General features: G+C 36.4%; 1 protein-coding gene across 9 annotated transcripts in view; it reads right to left on the reverse strand.

The window, feature by feature from the left end:
• DMD (dystrophin) overlaps positions 1-18,938 on the reverse strand; it is a 745,980-nt gene that overhangs the window by 715,655 nt on the left and 11,387 nt on the right. For all 9 annotated transcript variants that reach the window (XM_061349397.1, XM_061349396.1, XM_061349395.1 and 6 more), the window contains exons 5-8: positions 9,769-9,870; positions 9,564-9,671; positions 6,309-6,488; positions 479-654 (exon numbers count right to left, since the gene is read on the reverse strand). In XM_061349397.1, coding sequence (XP_061205381.1) covers positions 479-654; positions 6,309-6,488; positions 9,564-9,671; positions 9,769-9,870 — 566 coding nt within the window. The remainder of the gene's footprint in view (positions 1-478; positions 655-6,308; positions 6,489-9,563; positions 9,672-9,768; positions 9,871-18,938) is intronic.

Below are 18,938 nucleotides of genomic sequence, written 5' to 3' on the forward strand. Positions count from 1 at the left end.
CTGTTATTTCTAATGCTGACTCACAAGCCAGAAAGAATACAACTTGAATTTTAGAAACCAGGCAATATCTCCACTACCAGTAATCTAAGTATATATATATATATATATAAAAATACACTTAAAGAATTAATAAAGATGAGAACTAATGGAATGCATCAACTTCTTCAAGCTTCAAGACTATAGTCAAGTGGAACCCCCACAATGCCATTCATAAGGACTTCTACTAACTATAATTACTATCACAGTGGTATTGGTATAATTACTAACATTTTTTTACTGCAACATAGTTGGGCGAGAAGCACAAAAATATCCGTAACTCATCCTAAGTAGGATAATGATCAATCCATACTTCAACAGAGAACAGAAATAAAATTTTAACCTCAAAAATGTACACAGCACCCTACTGCAGTCAAATGACTTTCTGCATTCTTATCCAAACTCTATCAGTATTCTTTCTCTGTCTCTTAATGATTCTCACCTCTTCCTAATTTCTGAATCCACAAGGAGTTGCCTTTTTTTGTGGGGTGGAGGTGGTGGGAGCTCTTCTTTAGCATGCTTAACCAGGATATGTTCTCTTGTGGTCACCATAGTTACAGTTTCCATTACAGTTGTCTGTGTTAGTGATGTCTGAGTGGTAGTGACAGTCTGTGAAATCTGTGAGAAGTATAAAAACAGAGGTCACATCACACATTGCTTGAAACACTTCAGTAAAGATGGTTTAGAGTAGCAAGAGAAGATAATGAGAAACAGCTCCTATCTGATCGATCATAGGCTGACCTTCAGAAAAAAATAACCCTACAAGCAACTCAAACCAAATTGTTTTATCCAACTCATGCTGTGTGAATAAGATATCTGCAGAAGTCAATATCAAAATCAGAAAGGATCCTAAACTGAATGAGCTTATAGCTCCCTGCAAGTCCTGATGAATGAAGACAAGAAATGAATGGTCAATTTAATGAGGGAAATGAATAACAGCAAATACATAAAATGTTACTATTTCTGTTAATCTGCCTCCATTCTGAAAATATATTTCTTGAGAAGCAGTAAAAGCATGGTAATGGAACTAAATAACTAATTATTACTTTTACCATTTATAACAATTTTAAAACTAGAATGTAATTCATCACAACCTACTTGCAAAAAAGGGCAGGTAGCTTTCTGTCAGAGAATCTTAAATCAGAAAACATGCACTAGAAGGCAAATTAATTTGCATCAGTTTTACTCAATAATTAAAAAAAAATGTTAAGGGGTCATAAAAGATACAAATACACATAATACATAACACTGTAACCGGCAATCTAATGCATTTAACTTCATGCATTTAGTAATATGAAAACAAACCCTTCATAGACTTCAGACATATTAAAAAAAAAAAAAAGGAATTTTTAGAAATATTTTCTGTTCATATCTGTTTGAAAGATACTGGTTTTGCATCTATGGCCCATTACCATTTGTTTCCATATAAAACCAAACTACAACCTTCCCACTTGAATGTGGGCAGCTATTCTTAAGTCACTTAACTAATGAGAAACAGGTCACTTAATTTTTCGGTTCTGTCAGAGTATGGCTCATTTCTCAAAATGCTCTAGTTACAGCTCCAATGATCACATTACAGTTTAGGGGCAGTGAAATGAAAAATAAAAGGAACAAGTTATAACAGGAGCAAAAAGAGCTGTGCATCAGAAGAGCCCTGCTTCTTTGCTTATTGCCAATGGGCAAGAGTTAGAAAAACTTTCCAATTCAATGAGAAGAATGCCTGTATCTAAAATTCCATGAAACTATATATGCATACATAAATTATCTATTATTTCTTGTACCAGAAATTTAGTAGGGGAAATGAGTTTTATTGAGACATTAATGCTTCTATAAACAATGGAGAAGAGGCACACCAGGTAATTAACTACAACACCTTTCCCATGATGCTTTCTTACATTTAAAAGAACAGATTGACAAGGAAGGGGGTATACTGTTAGCAACCAGCCTCTTCTCAACAGGTGACATCAGTAAAGGAAAAAAAAAAAAAGGCAAATAAAAAACCCCCAAACAAACAAACCAACCAACTAGCCAAAAAAAAAAAAACAACGCACCCTGAATTCATGCCAACACTGCCAAATCTTTCACATGGTCTTCCAAACAGAAAAGCTTTCCTGATCTTTGTCCAGTCTGCCAATGGAAGACCATTACCACTGCCTTTCTTACTTAGGCAGTCTTTCTTACTTAGAGTAGCCAGCTCAACACTATGCTTTGAGATAGAAATGACCAGCTGTCTAGTCTTAAAAGCAGAATCAGGACTACTCAGAAGACTACAAAATTAAGAATCAGAGGAGAATTTATTATTTTTGTTTTTAAATCTCTGGATTAATTATGTCAACTGGCATAAACTGCTTGTGAACTGCAGGGACTTAGCTAAACATATGAATTACATAAATTCTTTGGAAAAGAAAAATACCCAGTTGACTTTTTAAGCACTACAGTATTAAGTATTAATACTCTCGGTTGAGTTCTGTCAACAAGACTGATACCTTAATCCACAGAAATAATGACAATATTAAGTAAACATTTCCATATAATTTTAATAAAAAAATAGTTAATAAAAATAATACAGCATCTTTTTCAATTTTGTTTTAGTAAGGGAGGGGAAGAAAGGAAAATTACAGCTTTTGATGTCTGTGGTTCTGTCAAATTTGAGGGTAACACCTGATGTAATCTTTTCCTGAGCTGACTCTGTTGCTAAGATCATTCCAAATGATTCCCTGCTCCTTATATGCAGTTTTGGGTAGAGTTTCCCTTTCCTTTCACAAAATTCTTATCTTGAGGTCACAGACTGTCATGTTTCCATTTGCCAATCAACACCAGGACACAATTTACATTAAAGAAAGTGTAAAAGAGAATAAACCACAGCTAGGGCTCTGTAGGAATCATCTGCAGTGTACTACCAATTACACAGGAGTAACAGTAACAGTTTCAGCTGGTGATTGGGAGATATGCTTCAAAAGTAAGCAGTGCAATTACCATATGCTTAGAGCAGTCAAGTCATGGTGCTGTGGGGGGGTAATGATTTACATGTCAAAACAGTAAAGAAGTATTTTCCATGCTTAATCAACAGGAATGGAGGTTAAATACTACATACTTCAAAAGGAAAATGGAGATGTGAATTTGAAGATCATAATCACTCTAATTAAGAGACTGGTAAGACTAAAAGGTACTGACAATGACACTGCAATGTAACTCTGCAAGCTGAAGTTGGTTCACATATAAAGAGTGCACACAGTTCAGTGGGTAAAAGACAATCCTTAAAAATATATGGAGGTACAAGAAATGAAGTAACTTCAATTAGCTTTCTTGGTGAAAAAAACACGCTAACCCATCACCAAAATCTAATCACTGAAGTGTGTGTTTCATGTATTATTCAAAGATGGTCCAAATAATGACAGTATCATTTCCTCATCCCTCTCAGTTCCTGACAAGCAAATATGAATCTGAGAAGGGGTGATGCAGACTAGCCCTTACACCACTAGAAAACTGTATGGAAAGCACTAAGGTGACTCAGAAAGCTGCACATTAAAAGGCTTTCAAAATACAATGCTTGCCTTCAGTTCCACATCAGCAAGCTCATCTTAAAAACATGTTAAAACTCATCATTTTTTGGAGTGGACAAATTTAAATCTTCTTTTTCATCATCTACAGGCAAAATGTATGTACAATGTGAGTATAGCATTTCAGTAGTTTTATGTCATTTTATTTCTCTTTTATATGGCAGCCTACCTTTAATGTTGTCATTTATTATTGCCTTTGGAAGTGCCCTCCATCCTGATAGACTCATAATTTTTCTTAACACTTACTTTTTGAGCTGTCATCTGTTTTTTGATGAAATGTATAAGTGGGGAAGTTCAGATAAGGAATGGTGTTTTCTTATGTTTGTGAAGGTTTTCGGTACAATTTAGTGAAGCATAATGAACTCATCAAAGGTAGGATTAGAGTTTCTAAAAGCTACGCATCTAGTCTCAGCAAGTTGTCCTTGTCCTTGATTTCACTGTGTGGTCAATGAAGTAAAGTTGACATTTTCATGATGAGGACAAACTGATTTTAGAGGTCTCTCTCCCCTCCCCTTTGGCATCCACTTGTTTGCAGCAGAAGCTTCAGCCATGAGTTCTGATTTAATGCTTAAATTCAGCAGTAATGAATTCAGCTAAATATGGGAGGACTCACATTCTACTTTTCCTTTGGGATATATAACTGCCTCCTCTGCCTAGCTGGAAAATCAGCTTTGAACTGAGGCTGAGGTTGTCTCCTACATTTAATATCTTATTTTCTCAACAAGTTAATCATTCAGTGACACTTTAGTAGAGAGGGAAGAGAAATAACTAATGACACAAATGTAGTTATGAAGGTACTATAAGAATTATTAATCACAGTATCATTCCGGTTTGAAAGGACTTCTAAGATCATCAAGTCCAACCATTAACTTAGCACTGCCAAGGGTACTACTAAACCAATGACCTAAAGTCAATTTTGAAGTAAATATCTAAGATTGGTTAATAAAATGTGCATTTTCTGATAGACATTAGTGAAACATGTTGTATTTGACACGTTTTTCCAATTTCCAATTAGGATATACCTAAACTCTGTAACAGTGTCTTAAGAAATGATCTGTTAGAATGTGCAATGTCTCTGGAACGTGAAGCAATATGCCCACAACAGCATCTTTTCCTTGGAGGAAAAACCTATCAACTGAAGTGTACTGCTATAAGACAGTTAACACTGTTTGGGGAATCCAAAGCATCTCCCACCTGTGCTGCTCTATGATGTATGGATGCACAGCCTCAGGATTGCTCACTTCATCTTTTCTGCAACCTAAGTTCCATTTTCAAAACTAGTACCTGCTTTGAAGACCAATCAACAATCTAAATAACTCTTGAACACTTTGGAGTGATTTACTAAATTCTTCAAATCATGTGACGCTCGGCATCCCAAATTCAAAACACATCTCTGGATTTTCCTCTGCATTGAAACAACGGGTTTCCTACAGCAAATACACAACTGTTAAATCTAATTTTCAATTGTTATAAATGCTATGTAGCACATACTAGTTTTGCTTTCTGTTACGAGGTGAAATTGCACCCTTTCCCCATTTTCTCCTCTTCTGTTCTCCCAAACTCTTTTTTTTTCCAGCTTCAGCTACACAAAAAACTGTATGACAGAGCAAACTAGAAGATTAAAGCTTGAGTTGGAAGCAAGGTTATTGAGAAGTATTTGGATCACTACAGGAAGTATAGCAGCTTTCATTTAATTAGGCAAACAAAAGCTGGTAGAAGGATTAGTATATAGCAACAAAAAACTGCAGTATGGTCAAGGGAATTGAATCAAACTGTCCAAACTATGAGAGTCCCTCTAGGAACAGGACAGAGGTGTGTGCAGTGACATTCTGTTTTATGTTATCATTAAAAAGTCTTAATGTCCATTTCACCAGTCATGAAATGATTGCACAGAAATAACTCAACAGATAATGGAACAGAAAAAAGTGAGCTGATTTGAGTTTAAATACAATAACAAAGAGATGCTGTCAGTTGACTTGAAAAAAATAAATGGGTATGTTTTGTGGTACTACACCAGAGAACACCAGAGCCCTAATTTTTGTTATATGATTAAAAAAATGCGAAACTTTAAAATTTGATGATTTTTTTTTATACATATGCTATGGTTAACATAAACGAGCCGGGCAAAATAATAGCAAATTATATTCTTCTTTCACTGGCATCTGGGCTACATGTATAGATTGATTTCTTTATTTTCCACACACACAAAAAAACCCACTCTTTTTATGTACTCTCTTTTAAAGCTGTAAATCAGCATAACATAAGAAGTAAAAAAGTAATCTATTTTAAACTTTCACTATTGAAAAGAAATTAAAATAATTTCTCTTTAACTAGCAAATAGCACTTACACTAATTTCAGACCAACTGCTATTAAGCAGAGACAGCCATATAAACATCACATTTGAAGTGACCAACTATTAGAGGCTAAAACAAAAATTATTGGAAAGAGTATTTACATTATGGATTGTGTCACCCCTGAAACCACAGTTAACAAACCAAGAAACTAATCAATACTATAGAGATCAAAATCTAAAGCAATATTTGAAACTCTGGAAAGTTGTATTATAGTGCCCTAAATATAAAGTATGTCTTAAGCAAGCATGCAGAGAAAAAAGTAAAACAATATGATAAACAGCACCAACATTACTTCAAGCATTTGACTAGCAAAGGATTTCACTGCCACCAAGTGACAAAATTATGGTTTTAACATACCTGTTTAGAGTCGCTCTCCACCTTCTGTACAAGGCTCTCCCAGCGCTGGGCAAAATTTTCAAGACGACTTTCCAGCTTTTCAGCCACTGCTTTATTTTTCACAGCTACAAGGAGGTCTTGGCTGAGTGACTTCAGCTTACCCATCATTTGCCTTTTCATTTCTAGATCTCCTTTTAGGATCTGTTAAAGAAAGTAATAGCAGGAAGAACAGTAATTTATACATAAAAAACAAACAACCCAACAAAATCAAACCAAACCAACCAAACAAATCTAGAAGAAAATTCCAAAAGAGAGCATCATGAACACTGAAAATGAGTAGGGGTACTTCGTAGAAACTCCCATACTTCCATGCTGTTGTTAGTGTAAAAACTGCTGTCAGAGCTGACATGTTGGAATGAACATATTGCACTTCACAAAACAATATAACATGACAGGTGGAGCAACCCCAGACATCTCAGCATGCCTCAGGTGGCAACATAAATCAGAAAGCTAACAGCTGTGTGACATTAATAACCTTAAAACTGCACTAATGTTAACAACTACATCAATATTTCAAAAAATTTCTTTAAAGTTTTGTAGTACTTTGTAATATATTGGGTATTAAGACTCAATGGAAAAAATGTTAATACTGATAAGCAAAAAAATGCACAATTTACAAATCTGCAAGAAAATAAATTTTACTGTTTGCTTTACCAAATTACCAAATAACTCAGTCATAACTTACGTCAGGTGCATACTGTAAACTCCAATATTTCAATATTGTAAAGTGGTTTCCTTATTTGTTGGTAATGCACTTCTACTAGTTGTTTTTGTACTTTTGTACTTTTTCAGTAAATCTCAACATGTTATAAAAAAGAGGAATACTATCACCTTCATTTTACAGTTTGTAAAACTTAGGCACGGACATGAAAACAACTTAACAAACGTGTGCCATAAATGACAGTAAAATTTCACCTCAGTCTGTTCATTTACATTCTACATTCTCAGTGCATCACATACTCATGCTCTGTCACCCTTTTTTTGCCTTGTGTAGTAATTATAGTGACAATTATAGTGACAGTGAATAAACAGTAGGTGGAAAATTAAAAACAAACCAAAACAAATCAAAATGAAGCACAATTGTTTTAAAGAACTATTTTTAGAACTAGAGCAACTACCCATCAACATGAGGGAAAAAGATGTCAGTATTAATACATGCACAAAGTATTGAGGCCTAAATAGTTTTTCTGACCTTTAGACTAAGTAGATCCCAATAGAAAGTTAATGACAAAAGAGATAAATTTTCACATACAACTACTGAAATCCTCTGGAACAAGCCATTTGAGATCATTAAAACACAAAAATTTCTTGCAAAAAACAGCTTTATCTGAAAAAAATAATCTCACAAATAGATATTGTGGGTACAACATATAACTGATTTGATAACAATTTCCACACAACATTAGAACTGCATTAAGTTTTATACTGATTAAAAAAATGTTCTACCTATTAATTTCAATAAAGAACGAAAACATTACTGCTAAAGCTGAGAGAAAAGGAGGGACAGCAGTACTGGGTTTACATAACAAGATTTTGGTAGCAGGAGGGCTGCAACTGTAGCATCTGTGAAGACACCAGGGGCTACCACCACACTGGATAGAACCCATTCCAGATGGCTCCAAAATAGACCTACTGCCCCCCAGCTGAGCCCATCAGTGACTCCAGTCGTGCCTCTGCAATGATTTAATCAAGAAAGGGTAAAACCTGCTGTGCAGAAGCTTTGAGATAGAGGAGTGAGAAAAAAATGGGACAGAAAGATCTCTGCAGACACCAAAGTCAGTGAGGAAGGAGAGGAAGGAGGTGCTCTAAGAGCCAGAGCCGAAATTCCCCTGCAGCTCGTGGTGCATACCATGGTGAGGTAAGCTGTGCCCTGCAGCCCCTGGAAGTCCATGGTGGAATAGATATCCACCTGCAGCCCATGGAGGACCCCACACTAGAGCAGGTGAATGTGCATGAAGGAAGCTGTGACCCTGTGGAGAACCTGTGCTGGAGCAGGCTCCTGGCAGGACCTGTGGTGTTGTGGAGAGGAGCCCACACTGGAGCAGGTTTGCTGGCAGGACTTGTGATCCCACAGGGGACCCAGACTGCAGCAGTCTTCCTGAAGGACTGCACCCTGTGGAAAGGACCCATGCTTCTCTTTTCCATGGGGAAGACCACATGCTGGAGCAGGGAAACAGTGTGAAGAGGAAGTTGCAGCAGAGACAAAGTGTTATAAACTGACTGCAACCCCCATTCTCCATTGCCCCGTGACACCTGTGGCAGGAGGTAGAGAAGTCAAGTGTGAAGTTGAGACTGGGAAGAAGGGAGGGTTAAGAAGGTGGTTTAAGATTATTCTTATTTCTCATTATCCTACTCTGGTTTAGTGGGCAATAAATAAGACTATGCTAACAACCACACTTTCAGGTTTTGAAAGTATTGCTGAAGAAGTTCCTATTTACAGCAATAATAAATTACCTATTTTAACAAAAGCACAGACATGAGTGTTTCCTTTCCTCTAAATGTATAAACAGCCATTGCTATGTAAAACAATAGCGCATACTGTACCATTTGCTTTACAAATATCCTAATGCTATAAAAGTATTTTGAAGTCTAGGCTGTGACAAGTTTTCCACCTCTACCGCCAGCACAGCGACTTTCTAGGCCAGTCAGACGCATTCCCTCCATAAAGACAATGCGTAGTGAAGTATTTTTTGAAGAGTGAGGTAGAGAACATGTTGAAATGGGTATATTTTGCATATGTAAACAGAATCCCAAAATACAGTTGAGTTATAGTTGTAAAGCAACACTAATGTCAGCATTTCACAACTTTTGAATATGTAGCTTTTTCAAGTTTAAGGAATGCATAAAAGGTTTTGCTGTATAAGTGCTTAGTCATATGCATGTCTTTGTAAATAAACATATATAATCAGTCACACACAATATATACATCAATAGTATCAACAAAGAAACCTTCAGTACAAAAGTATACATAATTTTAAGACACCCAAATGCTACTTCAGTTCATAAACTTTTGACAGCCAAGAATAATCTGTATCTATTGTCTCCTTTATCAGCAAGGCCATGGGCCAACATATTCCATCAACATGAAAATGTCCATTCTTAAAGTATGAAAGAGCTATTCTGCTAAACCACATACTGACTGAGAGTGGGAGAAAGCCACATGCAGTCAGACTTACAAATAAGAAAGTTGAACATAAGAGAATGAAAAATACATACAGCTAATTTGCGTAGACTGGTCAGCATTTCATTTTGATCTTTAAAGCCAGTTGTATGAATTTCTCTCACAGCATCCTCTTTCTCAGTAAGCCATGCATCAAAAAGGCACTGAAAGAAAATTGAAGAGAATGAAAAAGCTTCAGTTAGGCCTTTCCTTGTGCAATTTTTTGAAGGGCATGCCAACATAACTGTTAAAGCTACTCACTTGCTCTTCTGCAAAGTACTGCCATTTACGTAGAATATCTTGCAAAAGGACCCATCGTTCTTCTGTCCATCTGCAGATGGCTGCCCACCGATTTCCAAAGCGCTAGAAAAAAAGAAACACACAACAGATGTTTGCATTTGTTAGTTGTTTTTTTTTTTAACGTAGCGATCTGATTTTCCTATCGCATTACAAATTTTTGTGAAAACTTTTCCCTAATTCACTTTTTATAGTCTTAAGCCCTCAAAATATGTTGCATGCCACACTGAAATGGATCTTATCACCATTTGAAACAAAAAGAAACCCCAAAAAAACGGAGAGACTAGGAAAAGCAACAGAGCCAATAGCAGAGAATTTTAATACTAATCTACAGATATAGTTTTCTATTAATTCTCTTGATACTACACACTCAGAAACCCTCTCAGTTTCAAAACTTTACAATGCCAAAAACATGACTACTTGAAACATAATTACAGTGGCCCAAAGATGTAATCAAAGCAAAGAAGTATCTCATTCTTAAATTGCACCATCAGTGTGGTTGATATAAGTTCTTAACTGTTTTAAAATATTGCATTAAAAAAAAATGCTTCACCTTATAAACTAACCAGCACAATCTCAGTGAGGTTTCCCAGATATTCATAGCGTATGCTACTACATAAATTTTAGAGTTACGCAAAACACTACCTTGTTACCTCTCCCTTATTTTAGTTAAAATCAAGCATTACTTTATTTTAACTTCCTACTAGCCTTTATTAAAAAATGCCTAAGACAGAAGATGAGCTTTAATAATGCTGTGATGGTGTCACATGCCATAAAACTTTTACTGCAACAATTTACAATTATTTAATTACCCCTGAGCATCATATGCAAATTATTCAGCTGCTCCCAAATAAAAACCCCTGTAAAATCTACAAATTATATACTACTGCATTCTTATTTTTTCCCTTTACTTCAGATGCATGCTTTGACAAAAAGTTTATAATTCATATTTATTTGCTTGATAATTCTCCCTTTAATTAGAGATATTTTATGATGATGTATTTTTACATATTTTTCATATGATTGTGATTTAATTTTAGCAAAAAATGTAGCATCCAAACGGTAAATTTTAAAAGCAAGGAATTAATATTCGGACTGTATTTTCTACCAGGAATCAAATAATTCAATTTTGCACTGCCTAGGAAATGAGAGGTAAAATTTCAGGATGCCATTTGAATTTGTCACTTTATCAATTTTATGTCAAAGCAAAAAGTTAGCAGCTACCAAGTTTATCATTTAGTGAACATTAAACCCGTAACAAATCTTGCAGACTAAAGAGGCTCCTGTCATGCCAATTAGTTGTATAATATTAGATATTGGTTCAATTTAGAAAAAAATGAAAACTATCTTTAATCAAAGAGCATAATAATGCTAACTTAAAAATATGTCAATTCTTAAAGAGCACAAATACATTAATACAGAGGAATATTCCTTCCCAGTCACTTACTGCATAATTACAAAGTAGGTTTTGAAAAAGCTGCTTTGTTTGCCTTTTTCAGGCTTAATATTAGGACCATGGTTTCAGTATATATTTGGAATTATGTATTGTATATCTGCCTTCTTTACTAATTAGATCTAGATAAAAGCCAAGCAACTTTTCAAATCCAAGAATGTGATTTCACATTAAAATCATGTTTAGTACTAGTGTTTGCTTGCCATGAACCATAATGTGATCAAAGATAATCAACAGATGCTTCTAATCTGAACCCTGATCTGAGACTCTTTCCTAATAACTCCAACAATTCAGGATAATTATTATTAGTTATATACTCAGAAACACTGTACATGATTCAACAAAGTCATAAGTGGCTTCTTGTTCTTAAACAAGGTCCAAGTCTAAGTAGTAGATTTTCCCTATATTCTTCTTCTTCCCACCACCAGAGAAGAAAAATCTCTTAATTGCTAAAATTCTATTTACACAGATAGTGAGGTGAATCACATTTGGTTGTTTGGGTGCCCATTTTACAGAAGCTTATGGACACTAATTATGTACTACATTCAAAAAATACACTTACAGTTCTTATTCAAGAATTTACAAATTATCCCAAAGTTAAGCAGCAAAGATTTTGGTACACTGGATCTAGATTAATGTTTTTGGAAAAACTTTTTAATGACCAGAGACTCTCCATTGGTAATGCAGGTGTAAATCAGAACAAATGACACTGTGCACATCTAAGCAGTATTTCTCACCTGCCTGAAATTTTTAATTCTCATATAAGCCAAATACAGAGTCTTTGACAAGAAAAACATGTCATTAAAAAAGGATAGACTTTAACAGACTTTCATAGACTCTACATTCTTAAAGAACTTCATTCTTATAGTATGCAACACCATGAGTTACACAAGCTCTTGCATCTTTATATCCAATCTGGACGCTTTTAAGATTCAACTGGATAGGGTGCTAGAACATCTATTCTAGGTCATGCTATGCCCAGAAAGGTTGGGCCAGATGATCCTGGAGGTCCCATCCAACTTCATATTCTATGACTCTTCTCCAGCTTGCAAAGGGACTTACATAACAGATATCTATTATATCTGTACGTGCATGGATTCAGAGGAAAACTTGGTGGAAAGATACACTAATCCACAAAAACAAATATCAAACCACTGATTACTAATTCAGTAATAATTCCTTAATTATTATTATTTAGTAATGAACTAATTACATGAGATGGTTAATATATCTGAGATAAACTGAAAAAAAAAAAAAAGATTTAAACAGATCAGATTTTTTCTTTTCTTTTCAATCACTTTCCAAATACTAGTTAAAGAGTATAAATATTTCATTTTCTAAACTCTGCTCAAGATAAAAAAACCCTAAGTATTCTCTATTAGAATATGAAGTAAACCAAAAATTAGAGGTGTACTACCCCATACAATACAGCACTACATTAGATACTTAAGTAGGAATGCCTACAAAGTCCAGCCTGGTTTGAGCTACAAACTCATTCCTGGGATCATTAAAGTTACACATAACAAGGCTCCTTTCTATCACTAACTGCAATAGAGTACAGTTCTGTATGAATACATGCCTTACATAATTGCCCATAAATCACATCATCACACATAATGAATGTTCTCGTAATTGGCATACAATTATCATTTACCATGACATCTATGACTGCAATAGCAACAGGCATTCACATAGATGAACTGTCACTTTTCTCTGTTACTTAATTTCTCTATGTGTCTTCATATTGTATTTGAATATTTAAATTTGTTATTCTAATTACAGTCTAAGCCTCAAACTCAATTCTGTATCTTTCATGTTTATGCTACTTCAGACACATTGTATGCTTTTGTTGGCTTATAAGTAAATCAGTAAATCTTTTATTGATAAGCATTTTATAAAAATTCTCATACCTGAATTAATTTTTCAATACCTCACATTCAAGCAGCTGATTTTTCTTAACAATTCTCATAAAGAAATAGTTTTCTTTTAACATCTGCAGTAACATCTTCATCAACTTGCCTTTATCACTATAATACACCTTGAAAAATACTTTTTGCTTTCATTCAGAAAACACCAAAAACTCAAGAGTACAAGATCAAATACCTGGCTGTGCATTTGCTCTAAGAAATGCATTGATATGCATACTGAAAAACTTCTGTAGAGTCAATTTAAAATACTACTTTCTGCATATGATTTCAAAGAGCCAAACCCCCTACCTTTAAAAGTTTCACAAGACACTTTATTTTAATAAAGTAAGTAAAATGACTAAGTAACTGCACTGATAAAACGGTTGATAGAGTGACCTGCCTGAAACCTGTTATTTCTCGTGAGAGATGATAACAACCATGACACTAAGAAATACTGCTTGGTCGAATAGGTTTAAGAAACACAGTTTCAAGTCAGAAATACCATGTCAGGATTTTATTTGTAAAGCAGTTATTTACTAAATCATATGGTGCTCAACTTCATTTCCTTATTCACATCAAATAGTAGCTGATGCTGTAAGTAGTCTGTGCGGTGCTCAGAAACTCAGACTGCACCAATGGTTTTGTTCGTAACATCTGAAAAAACAATCTCCAGAGAAACTGACTGAATCCAGACTGAAAACTAAAATGCCTTCCTGCTCCCTCAAAATTCCTCTTTTTACAGCCCTCACTGGATTTTTCCAAGAAACCTGCATATAAAAAAAAAAACTTTTTTTTTTTTTTCTATTTTCAGAGGGCTTTGAAAGAATACTCTATGACTATCAGAAATAGAAGATAAAATATTCCTAGTCTGCAGAAAGGTCTAAGTAAGGGAACATGAGAACAGAAGAAATTGAGTAAAACCAACACTACTCTTGGGAATACTGGAGTGAATATACAAAAAGTTAAAGAATATGCCTCAAGTCTGCAACTAATAAAATAGTTTTATTGAAAGATGTTTTTCTAACAAGATAAGGCTATCCACTTTTCAAAGTAAGGAGGAATAGCTGAAATATACTTTTGTTCATATATAATATCAGGGGTTTTTTTAAAAGGTGTATTTAGCACATTCATAGAATTTCTCCCATGTAGCACCCTTAGTAAGTTTGCAAATGACACCAAGCTGTGGGGGAGTGTTGATCTGCTGCAGGGTAGGAAGGCTCTACAGAGGGATCTGGATGGGTTGGATTGAAGGGCCAAGGCCAGGTGTATGAGGTTCAACAAGGCAAAGTGCAGCATCCAGCACTTGGGTCACAATCACCCCATGCAATGCTACAGCGCTGGGGAAGAGTGGCTTCAAAAATGTGCAGCAGAAAAGGACTTGGGGCGCTGGTCAACAGCCAGCTGAACATGAGCCAATAGTGTGCCCAGGTAGCCAAGAAGGTCAGTGGCAACCTAGCTTGTATAAGAAATAGTGAGGCCAGCAGGACTAGAGAGGTGACTGGCCCCTGTACTTGGCAGTGGTAAGGCCACACCTGGAATACTGTGTTCATTTCTAGGTCCCTCACTACCAGAGACACATTGAGTTGCTGGAGTAGGTCCACAGAAGGTCAGTAAAGCTGGTGAAGGGTTTGAAGCACAAGTCTGATGAGGAACAGCAGAGGGAACTGGGGTGGTTCAACCTGAAGGAAAGGAGGCTCAAGAGAGACCTTATCACTCTCTACAACTGCCTGAAAGGAGATTGTAGTGAAGTAGGGGTTGGTCTCTTCTCCCACGTAACAAGTGAGAGGACAAGAAGAAATGGCCTCAAATGGCCGGGGGAGATTTAGATTGGACATTAGGAAAAATTTCTTTACCGACATAGTTGACAAGCATTGGAACAGGTTGCCCAGGGAAGCACTGGCATCACTGCCCCTAGAGGTGTGGATGTGGCATTTGGGGACACGGCTCAGTGGTGGACTTGGTAGTTCAAGGTTAATGGTTGGACTCAGTGACCTTAAAAGTCTTTCCCAACATAAACGATCCTGTGATCAAGAAGCACTTCTTTACTGGGAGGGTGGTCCAACACTGTAACAGGTTTGCTAGAAAGGTGGTTGATAACCCAAAGCCTGTCAGTGTTTAAGAGGCATTTGGACAATGTACTTAACAACATGCTTTCACTTGGTCAACCCTGAATTGGTCAGGCAGTTGGACTAGATGATCCTTGTTAAGTGTCTTCCAACTGAAATAGTCTATTCTATCCTTTTAACATTTCTCAATCCTTTTTGAACATATTTTTGTAAGAACTACCCATACATTTTCTACAATCAAATGGAAGAACCCTGAATAATATGAACATATCACAAAGAGTGTAAATTACAGTCTCAAGCTCCCTTCCCTCAGCAGGGTAGAAAGCCATCAGGAGCAGCTGATACATTTAATGCAGATCTCTTTCCAGCAGACTCTGATCCCTGAAACCTGGGAGGGCTCTAATTTAAGCTAGCCTGCAGGAGTACTTAAGGGACCTGTTGTCTGCTAGATATAATTAGAGAAAATATCCCTGCATTAATAGGTTCTGTATGTCATCCAGCTATTTGTCTGGGCTCAAGATAATTTCCCACATTTTCCCTGAGAAATTAGTCAGACTACGGCAGAAGATAAGGTTCTGTAGCCCTCTGATTTTGAAGCACTATATATAGATTTGAGAGTCACTCAGCAGCTGCCTTTTGGTAACTATCTGGATTGAGTCTACTAGGGGTTTAGGAGTTGTAAGTCTAAATAGTAAGTTCTCAGCAGCAACATAAACAGATAGAGCTTCACGACACTGATGTGAAGTAGCTAATGTTATGTAAAGTTAGTTTTAATACTTACACTCACCAATGCTAGCTGTAATCTCTCAGAATACCTTAGCACAATATCTGTTTGTAAGAGAAGTACTGTAATTGTGTTTACTTTTATTTTTCCTAGAAAGGTTTTCTATGGATAATTTGTTTCAGGGGACACTTTTGGTTTCTATGTTTTTTGCCATTAACTCACCATTTTTATTTTTTTTTTTTTGGCATATGCAATAAATCTTAAGAGTTTCTATAACATTCATTTGAAGCCAGTGTAGATTCTTGTCATCCTGTTGAGACTTGAAATCTGTGAATGACTTCTTTATGGCTTTTAAATTTGTTTAATATGTATTAATGCATAAATATATGCATTATACACATATATTGAGATATATTAAAATATTTCAGGAATCACCATCTCAAAAAGATATTGAAAAAGAAAGGAATAACTGAACTCACTTGGAAAATGTAGTCTTGATTATTACATAACTGTAACTGTTCTCTTTCTTCTAGATCTGATCCTGACTGATATCTCACTCAGGCAGTTTTATTAAGCAGTTCTGTCTGATGGTGCATGCTCTTATTTGGCTCTATTTTTAGTGTCAGACCGGCAGATACATAATCAAGTTTAGAACTTGGCTTCATTGTGCTTTTTGTCAAATGCTTCAGTGTTTGTGCCTGTCAAAACATTGTATCTTCCATGCTTATATTCAGTTTGCAAGTGACATTGTCCTGGGTTCAGCTATAGCAGTCATTTTTCTTCTTCTTAGTAGCTGGTGCAGTGCTGTGGTTTTGACTTTCAGCCTGGGAACAACACTGATAACACCAATGTTTTTAGTTTTTGCTAAGTAATGTTTACTCTGACCAAGGACTTTCTGAGTCTCACGAGGAGGGCACAAGAAGCCGTGAGGAAGCAGAGACAGGACACCTGACCCAAACTAGCCAAAGGGGTATTGCATGCCACAGCACATCATGCCCAGTAGATAAACTGGGGGGAGTTACCTGAAAACCTGGAAGGACCAGATTGCTGCTCCGGTCGGGCTGGGTATCAGCAGGGTGATGAGTGGCTGTAGTCTCTTCCCTTGTTATTTCCCTTATCATTATTATTATTGATGGTAGCAATAGTGGTTTTGTGTTTTGTGTTAACAGTTACTAAACTGTTCTTATCTCAACCTGTGGGAGTTACATTCTTTCAATTCTTCTTCCCATCCCTCCAGGAGCAGGTGGAGAAAGAAGGGGGGAAATTAGCGAGTGGCTGCAAGGTTCTGAGTTACCCTCTGGGCTTAAACCATAACAGACATGAATTGAAAACAAAATAAAATCCAAACTATCTTTCTGTACACCGAAAAAAAAAAGGGAGATGTAACATTTTGCTAGAATAGTAGGTGGGTTACAGTAACTTAGTTGTTCTGGGCATAAATATAGGAATGTCCAAGGGGAGGTCAGTGATGAGTTGGTATTGGGACTGGCACTGTTTAACATCTTTGGCAGCAACATGGCCAGTGGGATTGGGTGCACCCTCAACAAGTCTGCTGACAACACCAAGCTGTATGCTGCTGTCCACTGGAGGGAAGGGATGTCATCCAGAGCGACCTGGACATGCTTGAGAGGTGGGCCAGTGCAAACCTCGTGAATTTCGACAAGGCCAAGTACAGAGTCTTGCACCTCAGGCAGGGCAATCCCAGTAATAAATACAGGCTGGGCAGAGGCTGAATTGAGAGCAGCCCTGAAGAGTAGGAGTTGGGGGCGTTGGCTTTCAAAAAGTTCAACATGAGCTGGAGGTGTATGCCTGTAACCCAGAAAGCCAACTGTCTCCTGGGCTGCATCAAAAGGAGTGTGACCAGCAGTCAAGGAAGGTGATTCTGCCCCTCTATGAGGGGAGGTGAGACCCCACCTCCAGTACTGTGTTCAGTTCTGGGATCCCCAACATAAGAAAGACATGGAGCTGTTAGAATTAGTACAGAGGAGGGCCACGAAGATGATCAGGGGCATGGAGCACCTCTCCTATGAAGACAGGCTAAGAGAGTTGGGATGCTTCTAGCAGTCTTCCAACAAGGTTAAGTCTGGACTGAGCAGGTACACTACAGTTCTGCCATGCTCCCTGAGTGACTAAGAAGCTGCAGCAAAGAAAACTGAGCCTTACTTTTAAAGTGCCAGTGCTCAGCATCTTAGTCAAACATTTACTGCCTACTCTGAATTCCAAAGTAATTATTGATTTACTGGTATCAGTACTCAAATTAGCAAGATTCAAGACAGCACACAGATCTTGTCTGTGCTTCCAGCTGAATGTATTGAAAGCTTCTTTAGATAAACCTTGGTCTTTAATGATTCAAAAACCAGAAAACTTTTTGTTTACTTGGGTAATGAAGTAAAATGAAAGTAGCTTTTTCCTTCTGAAACAGATATATAGAAGAAAGCTTGGTTCTAATACTGTCATACTTCAGCAGTGACCCCAGAGATCCGACCACCAACGCAGGGGTATCCTTCAATATGTCTCAACACTGATTATTCACTTACCTCTATTCAGAAGTTACAGCAAAAGCATTGAAATATAAGAAATGCAATAAAAGCAAGTTCTTAAAGATGTGAGTGAAATGCTAACTTTCATATAATAAAAGCTAATATTTAGCAATTTTTATAACATCTTTGCTGCTAGCTTTATCACAAATGTATTTCTAATGTGTTATTCTTTCAAGGACATTCAAATAATTTTATCTATAAACCAGAATATATAGAAGGTGTTTTTATGTTGATTGTTTAGTCTTTGGGTCAAAATGCAATTTAGAACACATTTTGATTGCAAGGATGCTGCTGCTAACTTCTAGTACTCTGGAAAGCCTAGTCATAAGAATTCTAAATGATAAACTATTGCAAAAAACATGTACAGTGAAGATGATATACACTGAAACAGAAGAGACTAAGGACAGACTGAGTTAATTCTCTTCATTTCCAAGGAAACCTTTC

This window comes from Neopsephotus bourkii, unplaced genomic scaffold, assembly GCF_033783945.1.
Source record: "Neopsephotus bourkii isolate Nb327-2 ecotype Australia unplaced genomic scaffold, CSIRO-AGI_Nbou_v1 NB_414, whole genome shotgun sequence".
In the NCBI taxonomy this organism is placed as follows: domain Eukaryota; kingdom Metazoa; phylum Chordata; class Aves; order Psittaciformes; family Psittacidae; genus Neopsephotus; species Neopsephotus bourkii.